This window comes from Typopeltis vanoorti, chromosome 7 (assembly GCF_054136105.1).
Source record: "Typopeltis vanoorti isolate ZY-2024b chromosome 7, IOZ_Tvanoo_1.0, whole genome shotgun sequence".
NCBI lineage: Eukaryota > Metazoa > Arthropoda > Arachnida > Uropygi > Thelyphonidae > Typopeltis > Typopeltis vanoorti.
The window spans coordinates 80,817,486-80,840,893 of NC_143555.1; the positions used below are offsets into that span (position 1 = coordinate 80,817,486).

Below are 23,408 nucleotides of genomic sequence, written 5' to 3' on the forward strand. Positions count from 1 at the left end.
GCTTCCTTAAAAATCAGCGCTTTACTCGGTTCTCAGCAGATGTATATTAAGCTCCTTGCATCTGCACATTTGCAAGTTGTCCTGTTATGGACAAACTTATTATGGACCTTCTGTGCAGTCAAGAGACTCATTATGAGAGGTCCATGATAAGCATTATTCACAATACCTATAATGAAATTTATTCACTGTCAGATAACTTGCAATCACCTCTGGCAATCCATTCCTGTCATTCACCACTCTCCAATCAGTAAATTTAGTCCTCACACCCTTGCTAACCATACTCTTAGAAGTGATCCCTAGTTCTATCCCTATTCATCATGTATTTTGTTATTATCAGTTTTATAGAACCCTTTTAGTAACTTATAATTTTCTTTCATGTTCTCTCTTTACTACCCTCAACTAAACTTTGCAACCCATTTCAGTCCATGAAACTAAGTACATCTGCCACCATTCAAATGGGAGAGTGGTCACAGAGAAGGAGGGTTACAAGTATGTTCCATAGGGCATAGTACTGGACCCAATGCTGTTCGCTCTTTATGTTAATGATATTGTCATGCCATTGGAGAGAAATATTCAGTTGTCAGGTGAAATAAAGCTGGAGAGGAGAAGATGATTAGTCATAATGCAAATATTGTGGATTTTCTGGTAAATATGAATAATCTGGAATGCTAGGCAAGTGAATGGGAGAGGATGTCAGTTTAAACCACCAACAGATGGGCAATTGGAAGAAGTGGAGGCAGGACCGGCCCATAGTATTTTTCTTGTGTGTGCGATTAATGTTCGCCGCCTTTCCAAAAAAGTTTTTTTTGAATAAAGTGTGAATAAAACGAACAGGAAATGAAAAACAAATGAAAACCGCTTTACATTATAATGTTACCTATGGATTAGTCCTGCTTATACAAATTTTTTCAAGTTATATAAATTTTCAAAATAATATAAAATAGTAATATAAAGTTAAGAGATTTATTCAAATATTCTTTACATTAATTTTGCTAAAAAGGACTCGTCTGGCTTTCATTTTAGCGAAATCCTGTCATAGTACATCAATGTTGATAGACTGAGCAATATTATTTTCTATTGAAATTAGTGCCAAACCATTTAGTTTTTCTTGATTCATGCTTGATCACAGGTAGTTCTTTATTAATTGTAATTTAGAGTATATTGTCCCTTAGCAACTGAAATGAACTCAACAATTAATCATAAGTTGATTTATGATACATCAAAAAATAAAGAACTATTTTAGGTATATTTTTGTAAATTTTAATAAAAAATTACAGTGATATAATTGGGTTCAGGATACAATTTCAGAATTTATTTGTTCATTTCCGGGAAGATCTGAATGGGCCTGAACGGAAGATGACGTACATTCATAATTATACATACCATTCTGTACCATTCATTGTTCATTTAAACTCTTATCTCATATTTTTTGACATCTTTTAGGTGCCTTTTCTTCTGCGGTGCCTGTGTATATTGCACACTTCACACACGCTACCAGCTGGACCTGAGTAGAGGTGACAGTGAATCTTGGGGTACTGGCAGATAGAAATTTGAAGTTTAGGAGAAATATTACAAATGGCTACATTACTGAGAAGGATGGTGGCCAGCAGAGATAAGAGGGTGTTAGTGGATCTGTTGCATAAAGCCCTGATCAGACTACATTACAACTTTGGGATTACTGTGCTCACATCTTCTGGGTCACTGGGATTTGAAGGGGATGAAGAAACCTTAAAGATGGTAAAAAGATAGTTGGCTAAAATTATATCAGGTTTGCAGAACATTTCATTGGTTATGAAGACTGACTGGGCACATGTAGTATGCAGTGGATGGTAACTAGAAGACACAAGGGTTGATATTATTATTATTTGGTAACCTTCTTGGAGTCAACAGACTCATCGTGGGAGACCTCAACCAGCAACATATGAGCTTTGAAGTTATTTACACTAACTGCATTCATATACTACCTGCAATGCATTCCACTCACTAACAACTCTCCAGGTATAAAGTCTGCTCCTCATACCCTTCTTCACGACATATTTATACAACTTCCAAGGATGGCCTCTCATTCCTCCCATCTTAACATTCACTCTTTTTATAATTCCTTCTGTATTAATGTGATAGAATCCCTTAACTAACTTAAAGGTCTCTATCATATTTTTTCTTTTTCTCTTATCCACCAATCTCTGTAATCCACATTTTCTCAAATGCTCTTCATAACTAACACTCCAGAGTCCTGATATCACTTTGGTTATTTGTCTTTGGACCCTCTCTAGTGTTTCCACATTACAGTGAAATTAGGTGACCAAATCTGAACACAATGGACCATATGTGGTCTGACCAATGCCTTATATAGAGGTATGACCACCTCCTTTATCCCTACCAATGTACTTTTTTATCATGGCAGCAATACGATGTGTAATATGATTTAAGATATTTAAGGTTTAAGCTATTAAGAGGTATTTTACTGGTTGGCTACTGGGGGGAATTTTTCATATGGAAGGACATGGGGAAGAGAAAAGGGGTCACTCTGGAAGTTGCAAAGGGGGGGAGTGGTTTGGAAAAGTGTGAGAGGTGGTATTTTTTGATGGAGAGTGGTATAGGCATGGAATTGTGTTGCCTGAGAGGATAGTGAAAATGAAGCCTATGAATGAGTTGGTGTGGCATGATAGACAGGTCTAGCAGATCCCACTGTGGACACTAATCACAAATAATCAAATTAAAAAAAACTGCTGTGCTTAGATTGCAGCATATAATATAACATGAAACTTTTATAACTCAGTGGTTACTCTAAAAACTAGGTGGTGGTGGTGGTGATTGAGGGAAACCAAAAACCATCCCTGGAAGTTGGTTGCATAAAGATGTGGTGAAGAGGAGAGTGAAGGAATGTATATTTAATGTGAGGAATGGTGAGTGAGTCCAAGCATTGTCAGAATGTATTGTGGATGCTAGAAGCATGAACAAGTTTAAGATTTAGTGTGATAGATATATTGCTTGCCGAGCAAACCTGCAGCAAGTGTATGAAAGTTTGTTGTAAGAATAATATTTCTAGTTTTCTAATAACTTGAATTGCATTTGTTATTAAACTTTAATGAACCCTTGACTTATTTTAATGCAAAAATAAATATTTTTAAAATTAACTGTTGTGTAGCACTTGTCAGAAGACCTTCAGAATGAAGTACAACATAATTTGAAATGAAAATATAACTTCAGGTGTATTATAACAACAAAAGTTCACTGGAATATGAAATTAAAATAGCTGTTCTTCTTTTTATGTATACTTTTTAATATACCCAGAAAATAGGATAATTAAATCCTATACATTGAATGATTCATATTAATTTTTGGAAAGAATTTTTAATTGCACAGTTTTTGGCTAGTGTATTCAATTTGTAATAATGTAATCATGAACCTTATAGCAAATTTGTTTAGTTTTGCTGAATATTTTTCTAATAACAGATGTCAAGAATCCTGCACTGAAATGTACTTCTCAGATGTCTATGTATATATAGCAAAGGATGGGAATTGGAAGAACCTGTAAACGATTATTAGGAGGTAAATTTTTGAATTTATGTATTGTTATTATCATCATTAATATTCCCAAGTAAATAAATAAATTCAGTTTAGGCAGCTCCTATCTGTGAAGTCAACAAACCACTTCTTAGTCATTTTCCCTTCTCAGTTCTCCACATGATTCACTGCATGACATCTTACTACTGTATGTCCTAGGGAAAAAAAAATATGACCTTGCATTATATCCTGTAAATCAAACTTTGCAATCTATGCTACCCAGAGCTATAAGTCAATTATTAATTTTTCATAACTCTGGTAGTTTTTTACTTGACATGCTTCTGTATGAGTTTAATCTCACTTAAATTACTGTACCCAGATGAATCGTTCAGTTTTGAGGCAATGGTGGAACAGTTCCACATTGCCTTGAATGGAAAACTCAGAATTGCAGCTTCTAAACTAGCGTTTAACTGCAATACCATTTCTAATTGGATACATAGACAGTAACCTGAAGGCAAATTTCAGTAAACTAAAATGAAAATTCATTTCATATAAAACCCTCCCCCATGGGCAGAAAAGTCATTACAAGAGGGCAAATCCAAGATACTAAATGTCAAAGTTAACCAATTATAAATAATTTAAAAATGCAGTTTTCTGATCTACTCATTCCAGGCATATGATAAATTATGGAATGTATTATGAGCAATTCAGAACTGGTCATGGTAACAAGACAAAAAGAAAACATTATAATAAAATATAGGCAGATTTTTTATGTGAAAAAACACAAAAGACATCATGGGTTAGCTAATTAGAAATTAATTATAATAGATGTCCAGAAACTTGCTCTAGATAAACAAAAAAATACCATCAACAAATGAGAATCGCAACCAACTGTGAGGAGTCTGTCTGTTTAAAAACAATTTTTTTTCCTTCTTAAAAATGACCATAATTTTCATAATTTTGCAGCAACACTCTACATTCTTTTGAAAAGTTAGATCTTTTTTGTTGTTTGGGGGGAAAAAAAGTAATTTCACTTTTAAATTACAAATGTGCAGATGCCAGCCTGGTTGGCTCAGGTGGTTAGTATATCCACTCTCCAACCTGTAACCAGTTGCAGGTTCAAAACCCTGCAATGAGCATGGATGTTTGTGATTGCTTTTAGGTGGGAGATGAATTTTATTGTGGTTGTGAGACCACTGCCACATGTAGGCCTGAAGTGGCTTGAAAAAGTTCCATGTTTGGTTTCTAGAGCAGAATTTCCAAACTATGCAAAAAAAAATGAAATTAATAAAGATAGAAAATTTTTGCAAAAAAACCTTTTGTGTGGGAGCCACATAAAAAAAAAAGTTAAGAATATCTGATTACTAATTGTGAACAGTCTGAGCTGTGAAATAAGGCAATCATTGCAGCACTAAAAAGTAACAAAATAATTCTGATTATCAAATCAATAAAGGCAACATAAAAGTTATTTTCAACAGAAAATCATACAAACAAAAGATGCATTACCTAATTTTCTAGTGCCCTTATTAACAAAATGCTTGTTAATCTTATTTATAACTTACCAAAAACCAATGTTTAAAAAAAATAATTAATTTTGCGTTATTTCCAATCCCCAAGACAATTCAGACTATTACCTAGTTTAAAAAAATTAGTGACAACTCAGAATTGGTCACACCAAAATGAAATAAAGTAAAAGATCAAGCACTTAAGCAAGCAAGATTTCTGGATGTTTAAGCAGAAAAATAAAAATCTAAATATGCCGGCCTGGTTAGCTGAATGGTTAGCGTATCTGTTTTCCAGCAAAAAGGCTGTGGGTTTGAATCCCGTCATTGGCATTGATGTTTGTGATTGTCTGTGGAAATACTAGTGGTGGTAGTAGGTGGTAGATGGCATTGGTGTAGTTGCGGTTGTTGTAGTTGGTGGAGAGTTGTAGAGTAGGTGCCCTCCCTCGATGAGTCTTTGGAATCCCTGGAAGTAGTACATAATAATAATATTGCAGCCAAGACATATATAAAAGTATAATAAGACCAGATTTAACTTATGCATCTTAAACCAGAGTTGAAACAGTTAAGATCGAACAGTTATACACTACATAAATGAAAACTCTTAGGAAAATAGCAGGAAAAACAAAAGTGTGGTTTATGACCAGTGAATGAATGAATGGAAAGCAAACAGGAGAAAGAAATGGCAAAAGTTTTCAACAGAATGCAAAAAAAAAAAAGCATAATTAGACAAACGGAAAAACAGAAATGAAGTACTTAGAAGACCAGTCAGAAGATTATGAGAACAGTGGAAAGATAGCAATAAACCTTGTCACAACAGACCTAAGGCGGAATTTTTATAACATAATTGAAGAGATTAATTCTGTTATAAAAATGTGTTGAGAATTCAACTTCTGCCTTATATTCCTGATATGTATTCCCAAAGGGTATACAGAATACTATAATAGAACTACATGAAAAGTTTACATTAGTACAAGCTTCCTATTGACAATTTTCCACCAAATTATCTGTCAGGATTCTGATCTTGTCAGATAAGGCATCTTCTAAGACACTTTTTACTGCATCAATCTACTAGCTCTAGGTCTTTGTCTGAATTTTTTTCTTGCACTCCTTGCATCAAACACCTGTTTTGCTGATGTTTCCTCTCTCATTCTGTTTAAGTAACCATACCATCTTAGAATTAGCTCTACTCATGCATTCTTGAATGTTACTAATGTCAAAATCCTTCTTAGTATCTTCATTTTTAATATAATAATATTTATAATAAATATCTTTCCTAATTGAAGTGTCGTTACTGCATAATAATTTTATCATTCTGTCATCTGCTTACCTTTCAATATTTAGATTAATTTTTATCAGAACTCTCACATATGTTGTCTCTAGTCTTTGATCAACTTTTATTTCTAATCCTACTCTTAGATTCATAAGATAAAAGTGGTTTGAACACTGTTTAGTATACAGACAGATAGTTTAGTCTTTTGACAGATTTCTCTCTTATCCCATATAAATTCTATTCAGTTGACTCCTATCATACAAGCTTTGCTAATTCTAGTTCTATTTCCATATTCAATTTTTCATCTTCTAAAAATTATGCTTAAATTTCTGAAAGGTTTTACTTGTTCTATAGGTTTCTAATTCATGATGCAACTGCTATGAAATTTGTTACAGCAGTTATTCAGTTTAATCCAGTATTAGTCTGCAGGTATCTTGCAGACTTATACTGGATTTATTTAAGACAATAATATCACCTGCTGGAAGTAAAGAGCTGGGTTGAATATATCCAATTTTGATATCAGGTGTTAATCAGTACATGCACAACATTATTATTATACAATATTTCCATAGAATTACAAAACTCAAATCTTTCTCACATCTCTCAGTTACTTCAACAAGCAACACAAATGCATTCAGTTCAGCTGTTAAATTAGAAGAGTAGACTTCCTTTCTTTAATATGTTCCTTTAATAATAATGCACATCATTTCTGTGGTCAATCTGTCATTATCAATCTACCAAAGAGCAATACTCTGACAAACACAGCCATTTAAGTAAATGGTTACATAGTCCTGCAGTATACCTGTAGTCACTTGCCTTCTCCTAGATTCATTTCCTGCTTGATGTGTGTCCATCCAGTTACCTTATTTGTCGAACTCACCAGTTTTCACATCTGTACCCATTTGCTTCAATTTATTTAACAGATTTCCATATGATATCTTGTTAAATGTTTACAAAATCCAGCAGTATCTTCACATAATCATTTCTTTTATCCAACTAATTAACATACACGCGCGCACACACAAATTGTTACAATAATCTTCTTTGAAAATTAGATGATTAACATATTAACAAAAAGAGCTAGATCTATCTGCTGTACTGAGTTAGCTCCTACATCTAAATTTAAAATAATAAAAAGTTTCATTAATAGTGAAATCTCAAAAAGCATTTCTGATGACAAAAAAAGGCCTCATTCTAAAGAGGTTTTTACAAAACACTGTAAAAAATTAACATTAGAATTATCTATAAACTACTCACTAAACTAAGGAATATATTCAGTTTTTGTTACTGATATGTGTGAAATGTTTCCTTGGAATAAAATGGCCTTTTCTATTGCAAGTGAGTTAATCAGACTAATGTAGAGGTGGCAATGTTCATTTCCCCTACACAAGATGACTCAGTTTTTCATGTATGTTCTGAGGGCATGCACAAAGTTATAGAATAATGATGGGACATATAGTGAGCTTAGAGTAGATAGTTTGAATGCAAGGTGTTAGTGAATAGTCTAAGGAATAATTTACTTAATTTGCATGGATTGCTTAGATAGGACCAGACTTAGTGGATAGAATGTCAGATACCTTTTCTTGGGGGTGGAAAGCCTGTCATCATAACTAATAACTAACACTGTACAGTCCTGATACTATCTTTGTTATCCACCTCTGCCCTCTTTCTGTAGTTATTTATTCCCTTCAAATCCTGGGGACCAAATCTAAGCACAGTAGTCCAGGTGTGGTCTGATCAGGGCTTTATACAATGGAATGACAACTTTTTTTTATCTCTGCAGGTCAGTGTCCTTCTCAGTATTGCAGCAATCCTCTGGGTTACCTTCACTACCTTTGCAATATATTCCCTGAATTTCAAGTTTCTATCAGTCGTTATTATTATTATTATTACGGGCAGCTCCAAACCGTCCTTAGACTCATCGAGGGAGGCCCAACATCATGTCAAGAACAACTATTCAACATTCACACAGTATCTATCATACTTCACCTTGAACTCATTTACAGTCATGGCACCCACAACAGACTCTGGCAGCTTATTCCACTCATTTGCTGCTCTCCAAGTTAAAAACCTAGCTCTAACACCCTTGCTAACCACGCTCTTACTAAACTTCCATGGATGGCCCCTAGTCCTCCCACTACCAGTCCTATTCTCAAAAATATCTTCTGAATTAATCTTATAGAAACCCTTCAGTAATTTGAATGTCTCAATCATCTTTCTTTCTTTCACTATGCCTTATCCCATGTTAAACGAGATCGGCGCACCGATCTTTATCCTTCCTCTTCCAAGTTCTCCGGTCCAGGGTGTCCTTCGAACTCCATCCTTTCTCCCTAAGATCCTCTGTCACCTTATTCCTCCACCTGAGCTTGGGCCTGCCTCTTTTCCTCCTTCCCTCCAACTCCATATACTCCACTTGTTTACCAACATACTCCTCATCCCTTCCTCTCTACATGTCCGAACCACCTCAGCCTACTTTCTTGTATCTTCTTGCCAATTGGTCCCACCTTAACCATCCCCCTGATGTAGTCATTCCTTAACCTGTCCTTCTTTGTTACACCATTCATCCGTCTCAACATCTGCATCTCCGCTACCTCCATCTTCCTCTCCTGTGCCTTTGTTATAGGCCACGTCTCCATGCCATGATGCATCGCCGGCCTCACCACCATCTTATACAGCTCTCCTTTCCTCTTACAACTCACTCTCTTGTCGCACAGGACCCCGCTCATTTTCCTCCAGTTCATCCAGCCGCATGTTATTCGGTGCTGTATTTTCTCATCCAGGTCACCATTCCTCTCGACGACCGACCCAAAGTTCTTGAATTTCTTCCCTGAAATTAGCCTTTCACCCTGAAGTCGTATGATCATATCCTCGTCACTTCCTGTTGACATATATTGTCTTCTCCTGGTTAATTTTCATGCCTCTCTCCTCCAATACCTTTCTCCATTCTTCCAGGGTATTTTCAAGCTTCTCTCGGGATGATTTGCATAGAACAATGTCATTGGCAAACAGCATGCTCCATGGTGCCTCCTTCTTGATATCCTCCACTAGTACATCCATGACCAGGTCAAAGAGGTAGGGGTCAGAACTGACCCTTGGTGTAGCCCTACGACTGGGGAACCCTTCTGTCATGCCGACACTAGACCTGACCTGAGTTTCTGTTCCCTCATACATCTCCTTCGCCAACCTCACGTACTTCCCCGACACTCCCTTCTTCCTCATACACCTCCATACCTCCTGCCTGGCCACTCTGTCGTATGCCTTTTCCAGGTCTATAAACACCATGTGCATTTCCACTTGCATCTCTCTGTATTTCTCCATCAATTGCCTTAGTGCAAATATCGCATCCGTTGTCCCTCTTCCTGGCATAAATCCAAACTGCTCCTCACCAATTTTCGTTTCCTGTCATATCCTCCCTTCAATTACTCTTTCCCATATCTTCAATGTGTGTGACATCAGCTTGATCCCTCTATAGTTGCCACAGTCTTGAACATCTCCTCTTCCTTTGTAGATTGGGACAAGAATACTTTTCCTCCATTCCTCTGGTATCTTTTCCTGTTGGGCTATTTTCCTCATCAGATCTCATAACATATCCATGCCCTCACTGCCCAAACTTTTCCACACTTCCCCAGGTATATGGTCTGCCCCCACAGCCTTTCCATTCTTCATTTTTCTCAGTACCCAATCCACTTCCTCTCTGCTTGTGTCTTGCACCGGTCTCTCGTTTGCCTCTCCATCCTCACACCTCTCTCTCGGATTCTCCTCATTTAGTAGTTTACAGAAATATTCTTTCCATCTTCCTCTGATTTTGTCCTCCTCTTGTAATACTACTCCTGAGGCATCATTTATCTGCTTGTCTGATGTTATGTCTTTCGAGGCCTTATCTCTGGCTTTCGCTATTCTCAACAACTGAGCTTCACCACTGTTTCTCTCCAGTTCTTCATAAACCTCATCAACTGCCCTCGCTTTCACCCTTGCCACAGCTCTCTTTGCATTTTTCTTCACTAATCTATATGCCTCCTTGTTGGCTCTAGTTCCAGTCATGTTCCATTTTTTCTTTGCCTCTTTCTTTTCCTTGATCTCCAACTGCACCTCCTCATTCCGCCACCATGCCTCCTTATCCTTAGGCGGTCCCTTTTCTGATGTTATACCAAGCACCTCTTCTCCAATTTTTCTAATATTCCGACTATTAACGTCCCACCATTCTTCCACATCCTCTGGTAACTTCATTTCTTTCAATACCTTTTCTTTAAACTTATTCCTTGGGCATTCCTCTTCCAATTTCCACCACTATATTCTCCTCTGTATCTGCCACTTCCGTCTATTCTTCTTTTCCCCTTTTATATCACAGTCTACCACAACCAACCTGTGCTGTGCCACTACACTTTCTCCATTAATCACTTTACAGTTTTTCACCTCCTTCAGATGTTTCCTACGGCACATAATATAGTCAATCTGACTCATTCTATCCCCGCTCTTATAGGTTATCAGATGCCCAACTCTCTTCTTGAACCACGTGTTAGCTATAGCCAGATCGAAGGCCACAGCATATTCTATGATTCTTTTACCTTCTTCATTTCTTTCACCACTACTCCAACCCCCATGTATACCCTTTGTTCACTGCTTCATCGCCTTCCTACATGCCCATTCAGATCTGCTTCGACGATCACTCTCTCACCATCAGGGATTCCCATTACTACTTGGTCTCAATCATATCACCCCCTTTTTTGCCTATCAACCAACTGCAGCCCACAAATCTTCAACCTGTTCTCGTAAGGTTCATTCCATAGTCCTGCTATTATCTTGGTCACTCGTCTCTGGATCCTCTCCACCTCCTCCCCATCGAGAAGAAACCCTGGCACCCATATCTGGCAACAGTAGTCTAGATAGGGTCTTATCAAATCTCGATACAGAGGAACAATAACCTGTTTGTCTCTGCTTGTTAAAGTATTTTTCAGCAACCATGTGATTTGATGAGCTGATTTAGCCACTTTTGCAATGTGTCCCCTAAACTTTAACTCCCTATCCACCAACACTCCCAAATCCCTAGCCTCATCAATCTCCTGGAGTATGGTTCCACCAATGTGATATACTTCTGCTAATCTTTTCACCCTAAAATGCATAACCTTACACTTTGCCACATTAAATTGACAATCATTTTCCTTAGCCCAGTCCTCCAAACTATCCAAATCATCTTGTAAAATTTTGACATCCTGTGCACTCACTATTGCTCTACCAAACTTTGCATCATCAGCAAACTAGTGAACACTTCCTCTCAGATCCTTTCCTATATCGTTAATGAACAAATTGAAAAGTAGTGGTCCAAGAACAGAACCCTGCGGCATGCCACTAGTCACAGGCCGTCTTTTGGACTCTACTCCTGAATAAACCACTCTCTGATATCTCTCCATCAACCACCCTCCTATCCATCTCACCAACCCTATATCCATCCCCATATGCTGCAGTTTACTGATTAGAATTCCATGTGGTATCCTGTCAAAGGCCTTAGCAAGGTCCAGTAGAATCACTGTAAACCCATTACCTTATCCAGTTCAGCGGTCACTGTGTTATAAAACGTGAACAAGTTACTAAGCATGATCTACCCTTCACAAAACCATGTTGTCCCCCATACAGTATTCCATTTTCATCCATCCAATCCTGTATTTTTTTCTTGACTATTTTTCCAAGACCTTGACAACAATTCCTGATATGCTGATCGGCTAGTAATTTTCAACAGCAGTCTTGGAACCTCCTTTATGCAGTGGAACTATTTTCCCCTCTTTCCACCCCCTTGGGACTAACCCAGACCCGAGACTCAAATTAAACAAAATGGTCAAAAGCACTGACAATTCTTTAGCCGCTTCTCATAAGACATGAGCTGGTATACCATCCAATCCTGCAGATGAATTGACATTGAGGTTTTGTAATAGACTATTCATCTCCACTTCATTCACCACAATTCCTGTATAAGCTGTTGGTTCTTCAATTTCTGCAATGTCACCACCAGGATGATATACTCTTGCAAAGTGCTCACTCAGTAATTCTACTATATCAACTGATTCGGTTACCTCCCTACCATTGGCATTCTTTAAAATCATTCTGCCGTATACATTTTTTCTTTTACTTGCAACATATCGAAAAAACTGTTTGGGGTTCTCTTTAGCCTGCATGGCTAATGTTCTTTCATAATCCGCTTTTGCTTTTCTTACCACACTTGCTACCCTTCTGGCCTAGGCTTTAGACCATTTATGTGCTTGCAGGTTACCTTTCTCCTTAAATTCCCTCCACAGTTGTTTCTTTTTTTTTGCAGCTCAAGCTTAATGGTGTTATTCATCCATTTAATCCTTACTTGATTTATTATTCGGACTCTAGGTATACAGTCAGCCATTGCCTCCTGCAAATACTTCTTAACCGCCTCCCATGGAATATCAACATCCAGTCCTTGCAGTTTTACATGTCATGGCATTGAACCAATCAAACTCCTAAGCTTGTCATACTTACCAGCCCGATAATTCCACATGTTCCCTGTCTTAATTGTAAATTCCACCTCTTTAGCCACCTCCCAAGTCAAGACCCTATGATCACACTCACCCATTGGTGGCAACGTGGTCATATTTGTTACAGCCAAATTCTCAGATGCAATTACTAGGTCAAGCACTCTCTGACCCCTAGTATTTTCCGTTACATGCTGTCGCAGATAGTTATCCCTTAATAACCGCATAAAATCTAATTCCTTCCTCCGATGTGTCCTCTCCTCCTTCCAATCAATGTTACCATAGTTGAAATCTCCCATAATAATTACCCTCCTTCCACTCATTTCTTCTATTTGCTTAGCATACTATCTCCACTATCTTTTCCATCACCTGGTCTATAGCAGCACCCAATTGTATATTTGTTATGCTAGCCTCAATCTCACACCAAATGGCCTCAAATATGCTCTTTTCTCCATCCTGCAATTGAACTTCTATTCTCCTTGGCTGCAGCTCATCAGCTATCATCAATAATACTCTTCCTCCCATTTTATTCTCCCTGACATTCTTGAACACACTATACCCCCTCACATTCAATCCCACTAGCTATATCATTTTCAGTCAGCCATGTTTAACTAATGCCAATAACCTGTGGTCTGGAAGTGCCAACCAAGGCCAAAAATTCTCCCTTCATGTTCCTAATAATCCTAACATTAGTATACATGAATTGCAGACCTCCGTTGGCCCCATTCCTGCCTTGATGCCTTATACTAACTATCCCATTCTGATTTGGTGTCTGTATTTGCTCAGGCATATTATACTCATTCATACACTCAACTGCCTCCCTTAGGTCTGCATATCTACTTCCCCCACCCCTTAATAAATCTAGGTTCCCTGATTCTGCTCATCCACTTCATTCAACAACACTTTTTCAAGTCTCCTTACACCGAATCCATTTAAATGTAAACCATCCATCTTATATAGATCCTTTCGCCCATCGAACTCACTCCACAAGTCCACAAATTCCACACCACTCATCATGCATAACCCACGCATAAAGTCATTTGCAATTATGGCCCTCCTTCTAAACTCTTCACTGTCATACCGCAGAAAAAGACTAATCATCCTAACTCTCTCACTCTTTTTTTTTTGCTACCTCAAACAATTCATTCAGGTCCTCTATCATTTCCATTTTATCTCCTTTCAAATCATTCGTACCTGCCACAACTATCTTTTCTTTCACTCTTTGCTCTTGCTCCCTAATAGACTCACTTACGTCCTTAATGGTCGCACCAGGTTGGTATGATTTTGTCAAATTCTCTACCATCACACCTCGTACTAACGAATCTCCATACAGCACTCGCTCCTTCATTTTGTTTACGTTCACACTCATACTCTTATTTTTCCTATCATACTTTTTTTTTATTGGCTGATACACTCGGTAGACATTTGTGCATATGCTCCAGCTGCCGCTTTGCTCTGTGTATCGCTCTGCTCAACAGCGCAATCTCACTCATTGCATCTATTTCATCTCTTTTATTATCTGTTAAACCATTAATTTGCTCTGTATTAATACCTTCATTCACACTTTTTACATTCATGCCCTCACAGCTCTCTGGTACAACCTCGCAATTTCTTATCGTATCGATATTTTCTACATTCTGAAATTTGACAAATATATCACACTCACGACCTGAAACACACTTTAATTCCTCATTTTCCTTACATTTTCTGCACACATTCACTCCACTGTCATCATCTAACCATACTCCGCAACGCATACATTTCGCAGATAGTACACTGAGTAATCTCCTTTGCTACTGTTATTGAACAAAGATGGCGAACCATTATTACTAGCTGCCATTTTTCTTCTTACCGGAGCCATGTGCTATCGTATCTTATCGAATTAATAATTGAAACAACACCAAAATACGCAAACAGATACACTAAGATACGAAAAGCAAACAAAACTACGTAATATTCAAGCAAAATTGTTAATGATAACTTAAAATAACACTTATCTTATCAGGAGCTCTCAACAAACACTACACACCACGAGTCCCTCTAGCGGCCCCCAAGATCCCTTGCCTCCCCCACTTTCTCCAGCACAGCTCCTCTAACAGAGTATGCAGCCTGCCATCGATGTATCCCAAACTACAAGACTTGACATTTAGCTGAATTAAACTGACATCTCCATTTATTTGTACAGTTTATTCAAATTCTCTTGCAGGACTACCACATCTGCACTATTACTAATAACCCTTCCCAGCTTCACATCATCTGCAGACAACTGAATATACCCCTGTAATCCATTGACAATGATATTTGATTGAAAGGTTAAACAATACAGGTTCCAGTACTGAGCTCTGTGGGATCCCACTTGTAACCTTCTGCCTCCTTGATACTGCTCCCCCATACACAACTCTCTGATACCTATTAGATAGTCAATTCCAAATCCAGTTCATTAACCTCGCATCTAAATCCACGTACTACAACTTAAATATCAGCTTATCATGTTATTACAACTTAAATATCAACTTGATTTGGCATCCTGTCAAATGCTTTTTGTAAAATCCAAAAAAAGAAAAGACAGAATATCCATTTCCTCATCAACTGCTCTTGTCACTTATTATAAAATGCAATCATATTACTAACACAAGAGCACCCCTTAACATATACATTCTGACTCTCACAGATAACATTACCCTCATCTGTCCAATGGTGTAAATAATCCCTCACTAATTTTGCCAAGATTTTAACCATTACTGATGAAATACAAACTGGTCTATAGTTTGACACTTTCAATCTGCTACCACCCTTATGTAATGGCACTATCTTACCCTCCTTCTACTCTTTTAGTACCTTTCCCATGGCAAGACTTTCATTGAAAAACGAGGTCAATAGAGCTGTCAATTCTTGAGCATATTCTCTCAAAATCTGTGGTGAAATCCCATCCGATCTCATTGCTTTATTGATATTCAGAGTACTTAGTATTTGAAACACACTCTCTTCTTGCATTTGTTTTGGTTGTTCAACGAAAACTTCAATAAAGTTTTCGTTGAACAACCCACTGTCTTTTACATCAGTCACTCTGTTCCCATTTTTATCCAATAAGTCATTTTTCCACAATCATTTCTCCTCCTACTTGCCACATAAAAGAATTCCTTAGGATTTTCTTTAGATTTCAGGATCTCTTCTCATATTCCAGTTTTGCCTTCCTTACCATACTAGTATGGTAAGGAAGGCATTTCTCCTAGCGTGAGTCTTATGTTCTTCATGCATCTGCTTTCCACCCCTCTTTTTATCTCTTCCATAACCTCTTTCTTACTTGCAGTTCCCATTTGATATTGTTTGTCATCCACTTTACACCAAATTGTGTTCTCTTTTTTCACTTGTAGTATACAACTTGCTATTGCTGTTAATTAATATTCCTTCACAAGTTCCCAAGCACTGATGATATTTTGCCCTTCCAATTCCTCCCTCCATGGAACCGTCCCAAGGAGGGAGTACAGCACATAACTACCATCATCTTATGTCCTTAAATCTCAATACTCGTATTGTCTGTGAGAAAAGCTTTGAAAAAAGTTCTTCTGGTCAGCAACACTAAGATCAGATTTATAAACATCTTTCTCTGGGTGGCCTTGCACGATATCAACATCATTTCTTTCCACAGGATACACAGGCATCTCGGTATGTGTGTGTGTGTTGGGGGGGGGGGGCGATATGTATATGCGGTATATGAGACTTGTGCATTACTTCAACCTTCAACCAAGAGATACTTTGGTATCTCTCCCAGGTCTGACTTCCTATTATGCATAGCATTTTACATGTCCAAAAGAGTGTGTGCTTAGCATTATGGGATACATACTAAGGCAAATGATGTGAAGTCATTAGCCTCTATATACAAGTAATTCTTGTAGAGAGGCTTATATGCTGGTTAAACATGATAACTAATAATTAAGGAATTGACAGCGTACACTAGAAATATAAATTAAATAAACTTTAATATATACTTCCCGATATTTCGGCAAACGTCACATTGCCATCTTCTTGGGAACTTAATACAAAGACACGTGCACACAAGTACTATATAACAGCAAATGAGAACCGAAGCTAGGAAGCTAACGTTTTCCTAAAGTCCTGATGGTGCCCCCTGGCGGGCTATGTTGGTAGTTCTTGGGCTTTGGGCTGAAGTTCTGATAAATGTTTCCTAAATTTGGGGTAGTCTCATGCATCCAAATTTGTTGAGGTTTGGCATGTTCCTAAGGACTGAGGCTGATTCCATGAATAGTCTTTCATATTTGAACTTGCTGCAGTGTATTACTGTGGCTTTCTTCCATCTTATTCTGTGGCGAGTATCCAGAGCGTGGTCTGCAAGCCCAGAGTGGCTGTACTGGTGAAATCGGATGTAATCCTTGTGTTCTGAAATTCTGATATTTGCTCTCCTGCCTGTTTAGCCAAAGTAGGACAATTTACAGCTGCAAGGGACCTGGTATACACCAAGTAGGTCTAGGGGGAAGTGGTTGGTCTTTAGTGGAGCGGATAAGGGATGCCAATTTTCTGTGTGGTCTGTAACAAGTGGTCAAGTCATGTTTTTTTAAGATTTTGTTGATTTTTTCCGAGGTGCCTCGGACATAGGGAACGGTGATGGATTTAGAGTAATCTTTTTTGTGAGGGGGGGGGAGGAAGGTGGGTTGTGGATAACTGGTTTAAGTATTTTTTGGATTCTTTTGGGGGGGGGGTAGCCATTGGCTGAGAAAGTGTCACGGATGTGATTTAGTTCAGAGGTTAGGGCTTGATCATTTGAACAGATTATTTTTGCCCTGTTGAATAATGTCTTAATAACTCCATATTGTTGTGAGGGGGGGGGGGTGATGGGATTGTTGGTGAATGTATCTGCCTGTATGGGTGGGTTTTCTATAACCTGAGAAAACCAAGGTTCCATCAGTTTGGTGGGTGACTAGTGTGTCTAGGAAGTGGAGGTTATTGTTTTCCTCTTTTTACAAGGTGAACTTGATTCTAGGGTGTTGGTTGTTTAAATGTGTTAGGAAGGAGAGGAGTGAATCTGGGCCATGTGGCCAAATAGCGAACACATCATCAACGTAGCGAAGCCATGTGGTAGGTTTTTGTGGGGCTGAGTTTAAGGCTTTCTCTTCAAAAGTCTCCATAAAGAAGTTGGCCAAGGGTGGGGAAAGTGGTAAACCCATGGCTGTCCCCTCTTTCTGTTTATAGAATTTTTCCTGCCAAACGAATAGCCTGAGTTCATTGTAAACTGAAATAGGGCTGAGATATCGGGAGGAAATTTAGCTTGGATTAGCTCTAAGGTTTCTTTGAGGGGGACATTCGTGAATAAGGAGGAGACGTCAAAACTGACCATTATGTCACGATGTTGGAGTGTAAGGTTTTCTATACTGGCTTTGAAGTGGGCTGAGTTTTTTTATGTGTGATGGTGTGTAGCCAGTATAGTGTGAGAGTGCTTTGGCTAAATGCTTGGCTAGTTTGTAAGTGGGAGAATGAATGCCATCCACTATGCGACGTAATGGCACATTTTCTTTATGTATTTTTGGGAGCTCATATATGCGGAGGGGTGGGGGGTCTAGAGTTATATGGTTTCAGTCTGTTGGTAATCTCCAGCCAAGAAGTGACCTTCTTAAGGAGCCTATGGAGTTTTCTAATTTGAGAGTTGGTGGGATTGTATTCAATAGGGAGGTAAGTGGATACGATCTAATAGTAAAGCCTTGAGCTTACCTGTGTAGTCATTAAGATTGAGTACCACGGTGGTGTTCCCCTTATCCGCTTTGGTGATCACTATTTCTTTGTTTTTCTTCAATTCTTGTAGTGACTTGTATTCACTAATGGATATGTTGGATTTTGGAGGTTTTGCTTTTGTGAGAACACAGGCTACATCACATCTAATATCATTGGCGATGTGGTTTGGAAGGTGTCAAATCCCGCGTTCAATTTGGATCATTAATTCCTCGGCCGGTAATTTCTTAGGAGCAGTGGCGAAGTTGTGACCACGTGACAGAGCGTTGAGTGCTTCAGGCTTCAAGATAACTGAAGAAAGGTTAACTACAGTGTTGGTTTGTAGTTTAGGTTTGGACGCTGAGTTCTTTATTAATTTTTCAAACTTGTTGATATGTCGGCTCCGTATTCATTTGAATTCTTTATTAGCCACCATACACGAGACGTCATGTAGGACTGACCAAAGCTCGTGATTAAGCGTATGTGAAAGCTCATTTCTAGCGCTAAAATTATTCTGTTTATGTCGGCTAGGGAACCGCGTGTAGCGGTAATTTGCTCCCGAAGTAAAGCCTGGCTCTCCCGGTTGTAGATACAGAGAGCTTTCTGTGAGACGAAGCGGTGTTTAAATTTTACACAGTTAGGAATGACTTGATTATCCTGGCAGCGTTTTAGGAATGCCAGACGGTTAAGTTGTCTGGATAACTTCAGTTTGCTGTAATGGCGGGCCTTGCATGCGAGGAAATCTCCGTGGATGATCATAATTCTTGTAGAGAGGCTTATACGCTGGTTAAACATGATAACTAATAATTAAGGAATTGACAGCGTACACTAGAAATATAAATTAAATAAACTTTAATATATACTTTCCGATATTTCGGCAAACGTCACGTTGCCATCTTCTTGGGAACTTAATACAAAGACACGTGCACACAAGTACTACATAACAGCAAATGAGAACCGAAGGACAGCAAATATCAGAATTTCAGAACACAAGGATTACATCCGATTTCACCAGTACAGCCACTCTGGGCTTGCAGACCACGTTCTGGATACTCGCCACAAAATAAGATGGAAGAAAGCCACAGTAATACACTGCAGCAAGTTCAAATATGAAAGACTATTCATGGAATCAGCCTCAGCCCTTAGGAACATGCCAAACCTCAACAAATTTGGATGCATGAGACTGCCCCAAATTTGGGGAACATTTATCAGAAGAACTTCAGCCCAAAGGCCAAGAACTACCAATATAGCCCGCCAGGGGGCACCATCAGGACTTTAGGAAAACGTTAGACTCCTAGCTTCGGTTCTCATTTGCTGTTATGTAGTACTTGTGTGCACGTGTCTTTGTATTAAGTTCCCAAGAAGATGGCAACGTGACGTTTGCCGAAATATCGGAAAGTGTATATTAAAGTTTATTTAATTTATATTTCTAGTGTACGCTGTCAATTCCTTAATTATTAGTTATCTATATACAAGTAGTTCAGATGTAAATATATTTCACGCACAAGACATTGTTTTGCTTTCTTGGGTTAAGGATTAAAACCAAGTATATAATTTCTTGGCATATTTTATATATATAGAACCGAGGTAAAAAAAAAAAAACTTTCAACATATATACACTCACATACATATTATTGAAGTACAGTAGTATCTTGCTAATCTGAACTAATAAAAACCGTGCTCGTTCGGATTAGTGAGTTATCGCCCAAGAGACAACAATAACTAGTGTTTAAGACAAAAATAATCAGATTCTAATGGTACATCAATTTAATTCTGGAAATAAATGAAAGTAACTCATAGAAAAAAAAAAGCTACTGTACTGTAATGTAAAACTTAAAAAGTAATATAAGTTTATTTTAGTAAAAAATTTAGTTTGTATATATCTTTATTGTTGAGGATTTTGATTTAATAAAATTGCATAGTTCAATACATAACTTAATTTGCATAAAAAAAAATCACTCGCACAAAACAAAGTTTCACAAAATAACACAAAAAATTTTTTTAAAAATTTCTCTCTAAAAAAAGTCACTGATTTTCTTTCGCTTCTTGGAAGCTAAACTGTTTTCGAATGCTTCTTCTTGGAGCTGCATTAGCAAAAAAACTTTGTGGAATGGCGTATCATTCTGATTAGCCCATTCTATACACATATGAAAACTGTCAACTGCCTCTTCATGTTTTACTTTTTTTTCTTTGAATTCTTTATCGTCATCATCGTCTGCTAATTCATTCTGTAGCGTCATATTTATAATTTAAGCATCTAATTTGATTTCGAGTTCACTTTCGGTTCTATCTGTAATCCATTCCGTAATATCTGTTTGTGAAACTTCAACATTTGGATTTATATTTTTAACCAAATTATGCACGTTTTGAATTTCTGCTTTTTGTGTATCACCGTAGTTATCTTCGTAAATTCTAGAAGACCACAGTTTTCTCCATGATACTCGAACTGTTTCAGATTTGAGGATTCCCAAGCAACATCAATTGAGAATGCTACATCCTTCAAATTTATATTTTTTATTGATGTGGTAACGTCATAATTTTGGGAAATTACATTTAAAAGCAGCTCTTTACGATCTTTTAATTTAATGGATTGTATTATGTTCTGATCCATTGGTTGCAACAATGCAGTACAGTTAGTTTGGAGGCAAAATAATAGCACACAAAATAATAACATATAATAAATATAATAAAAATAATAAATAAAACTTTTTTTTCTTTCAAACCGCAGTTCGGATTATTGGAGGGTTCGGACTAAAGAGGCTCGGATTAGCGAGATACCACTGTATTTAGATTAAATCATGATAAGGATTTTATTTATCAAATTAAAAATAGATGAGTAAAGATTGTACTACATGCATACTAATGCTTGATTTTCGAAAACTAAAAATTCCAGTATAAAAAAAATGTAATAATTCATTTTTTTTTTTACTTACTTTTTTTATGATCAGTTTAAGTAATGTTTTGAAGTTCATCATAATTAAGATCATCAAATTCCTGATATGTACCCTCATTTTCTGATATGATAGTTTTACGTGAAAACATTACACCATTATTAACTTTCTATTGATAATTTCTGTCCAAATTAATCTTCTCAAAAAATCTTATTCAACGATCTGATAATGTTGGTGTCTCTCAAGACTCCAATATTATCAGATCTGTATATATCAGTTTTCTAAACTGATATATACAGATGTATCAATTCACCTAGATTTTAATTCATCTAGATTGATACTTAATGTATCAATTCATCTAGATCTTAGTCTTCTTCTGGAAGACTAGGTGAATTGCTTTTCTATCCCATGTTTTTCAAATGACTATACCAACTGAGATTAGTTCTGTTAACACATTTCTGAATGCTAACAATGGCAAGTTTTTTCCTAATACACTTGTTTTTAATATGATGCTGCCATTGACCTCTGTTCACTCACCCAGTCTTTTTCAGAGTTCTTATATCTGTGGTCCCCAAGCTTTGATCAGGTGTTTTATTTCAACTAGCTCTTTGATCCATAAAGTTAAACTTGGTTTGAATACTCTCTTCTGTATAGCTAGTTTAGTGTTTTAACTAATTTTCTCTTATTCCATATAAATAAATTCAGCTGGTTCCTTACCATACGAGTTTTGCTAATTCTGTTGTCTATTTCCATATTTAATTTGCTACCTTCACTAAAAACTGTTGTACTTGTTCTATGAGTTCACCATTCAGGATGCAGTCGATGTTATTGTTATCAATGTTTCCACCTGCTTTCATTATCATTTTATTGCTGATTTTCATACCAGTTTTATTATATTATTTATTCAGTTTAGTTAAAGAATGCTACAAACAAACTTGTACTTGACTTATTAGTAGTCTAACATCATCTGCATGAGCTGAAGTTAACATCACCAATTTTGATATCAGGTTTAATACCACTTTCCTTCATAATGTGATTCGTATAGATAATGAATAACAGAGGGGATAATGTACATCCTTCTCTGACATCAGATTTAACATTAATATCACTGCATAATTTGATAAGTATAGGTAATGAATAACAGTGGTGATAATGTACACCATTGTTAAACACTTGATTTAGCATCAAACCATCTTCCTGCGCCTCCTTCAATTCTAACTGTTGACTTATAGCTCAAATTGCTCAATATAATGTCCCATTTACACCACCATATGATTGTAGCGTTTTGAAGAGCTTTCATTTTGGCACCTTGTCATATGCCTTTTCTAGTTCTACAAAACTTAAAGGCAGACCCTTGTTGTATTCCCATGATTTCTCAACCATTTCTCTTAAAGTGAAAATCTGATCCTGACAACCTCTGTTTGGCTTGAATCCAGCTTGTTCTTCTCCAAGATTTTCTTCCACAATTTTTCTTAGCCCGTTCTCAAATACACTTGCATAAATCTTACCAGGAATACTCATAGGGAAATTCCTCTCAGATTCAGTTGTATTTCCCTTTTTTTGTACATCGGTTATATGAGAGCTCTACTCGAATCATTTGGAATTCGACCCTCTGACCAGTGTTCTGAATTATGCGGTGCAACTACTGTGAATCTTTTATACCTCAATATTTGAGCATTTCTTTGCATATATGATATTCAGTTTTATCCTGCTCAAAACTAATGCTGTTGTGTCCTGAGCTAGCATGAAGATGTTGCAATCAACAATAACATAGTCAATGAGGCTTTTCATATTTCTTGCATCGTTTCTCCATGTGAATTTGTGCATGTCTTTATGGTTTTAAAAATAACTAGTCGTGAACAGAAATCTGATAGGTACTTATCATTATTATTAGCTTTTGCTCTTTCCTCCAAATTTTTCCAAAATATTTCTACATATCTTGTAATCATTTCCTATGTTGCTTAGATATCCAACAAGAACAACTTTTCCTCTGTGTGTGTCAGCTACTGTCTCTAACCATCTG

General features: G+C 37.2%; 1 protein-coding gene across 4 annotated transcripts in view; it reads left to right on the plus strand.

The window, feature by feature from the left end:
* spict (magnesium transporter spict) overlaps window positions 1-23,408 on the plus strand; it is a 326,495-nt gene that overhangs the window by 13,335 nt on the left and 289,752 nt on the right. For 3 of the 4 annotated variants that reach the window (XM_090395986.1, XM_090395989.1, XM_090395987.1), the window contains exon 2: window positions 3,457-3,552. In XM_090395986.1, the coding sequence (XP_090252112.1) occupies window positions 3,516-3,552 (37 nt within the window). In that variant the 5' untranslated portion in view covers window positions 3,457-3,515. Of the gene's footprint in view, window positions 1-3,429; window positions 3,553-23,408 lie in introns of all 4 variants that reach the window. The other variant, XM_090395988.1, reaches the window with a different exon arrangement.